Raw genomic sequence first — 1,545 nt, forward strand, 5'->3', positions numbered from 1 at the left:
ATGTTCCATATATATGCAGTATACATTGTCTATTTTGTTTTAAGTGGTGTGGATAAAAACTGATTGCTTTGTTTTTTCAAATGGGAATGCAATGTATACAGTTAAAAATAATATTGCTTTATTACTTACTGCTTTATTACTGCTTATCCAAAAAGAGAAATTATAGGTAGATGGAAATTAAAGCCAGTACTCTGGCAAACAGTGTCAAAAAATGTATAACAATGCAAACGGAAATACCTAAATTAAACCTGATTGCCAATTCATGTTTGCTCTTAATTATTTGATCTACATAACCAACAAATTAGCTTAGAGCCTATTTGTAACATTTTACATGATTACAGAGTTGACAAACAAGAAGGTGAAAAGAAAACAGAATTCTTGAGAAATGTTCAACATTTATTGAAGATTTACAGAAAAAAGATTTCAGGGGCTCATATTGTATGAACTCTATTAAAATGCCTCAGCTGGATCTTGTATCTCATTCAGCAGAGTCACTTCCCTGAAAGAATGAGAAATAGTAAGTACTTGTAGGCAGTGTTTGTAGGAATGTACTATAGTAGGAATACAGTGACATTCAGTGTGGAAAAAACAATGCATTACATTTTATGGAATGTCAAAACTTATTGTATATGGTTATTATACATGTGTATCATATTGGAAGGTAAAAAACATGGTTATATAGATGAATTATATGCATAGGGTTGATATATAACACTGTCAAAGACAATGAAAAAGTTACCTTTCCAGCGTCACGGCTCTTGACTCTCAACTTGTTGACCTGGGACTCAGCGATGTCAGCACGCTCCTGAGCTTCCTCCAGCTCATGCTGAACCTTTCTAAGCCTGGACATGTGGCCGTTTGCCTGTTCCTCCTGTGAAGGGTTTAGAGTTATATTGATTTAGTTGTAAGTAGTGATATTATTATAATTAAGCTGCATGATTAGTCACATTATTGTAGTTGACTTACAGCCTCCTCAGCCTGTCTCTTGTAGGCCTTGACTTTGAGCTGCAGCTTGTCCACCAGATCCTGAAGTCTGGTCACATTCTTCTTGTCCTCCTCAGTCTATACAGATAAAAAAGGGTCACTTATTGAGTGTTAAAGCAGAATCAAGTCCTTGCAATGGTGTTTAGATGTTTTATGTAAAAGTAGTAATACAACAGTGTAAAAATACTCTGTTACAAGTAATAATAGTCCTGTATTCAGATACAATCACTAAAGGTATCAGAAGTACTCATTAAGCAGAGTAATCGGGTTTAATTCCCAGCATAGCTCCACCCAACTTATACCTGACTAGACGTCTAATCAGAGAGGCTAATTGGAAACGTGTGGGTTTAAAGAGTGTCAAAAATGTTTTGTGGAGTAAAAAGTTATTATTATTTATTATTTACCCTCTGAAATGTAGTCTAAATTAGCATGAAATGGAAATACTGAAAGTACAAGTACTTGAGTAAATTAACTTCACCAGTGGAATAAATTACCTGATAGGTGAGCTCCTTCACTCTCCTCTCATATTTGCGGACACCCTTAACAGCATCTGCTCCACGT

The 1,545-nt window shown here is 35.1% G+C and overlaps 1 protein-coding gene across 1 annotated transcript in view; it reads right to left on the bottom strand.

Moving 5' to 3' along the window:
- Positions 1 to 948: 948 nt before the first annotated feature.
- Positions 949 to 1,545, bottom strand: part of LOC118322953 (myosin heavy chain, fast skeletal muscle-like) — a 16,618-nt gene continuing 16,021 nt past the window's right edge. Inside the window, 1 exon segment of the mRNA XM_035654827.1 lies at positions 949 to 1,056. Within this exon segment, the coding sequence (XP_035510720.1) occupies positions 949 to 1,056 (108 nt within the window).

The sequence above is a fragment of the Morone saxatilis genome, unplaced genomic scaffold, assembly GCF_004916995.1.
Source record: "Morone saxatilis isolate NCDOM2014 unplaced genomic scaffold, NCSU_SB_2.0 Contig14, whole genome shotgun sequence".
In the NCBI taxonomy this organism is placed as follows: domain Eukaryota; kingdom Metazoa; phylum Chordata; class Actinopteri; family Moronidae; genus Morone; species Morone saxatilis.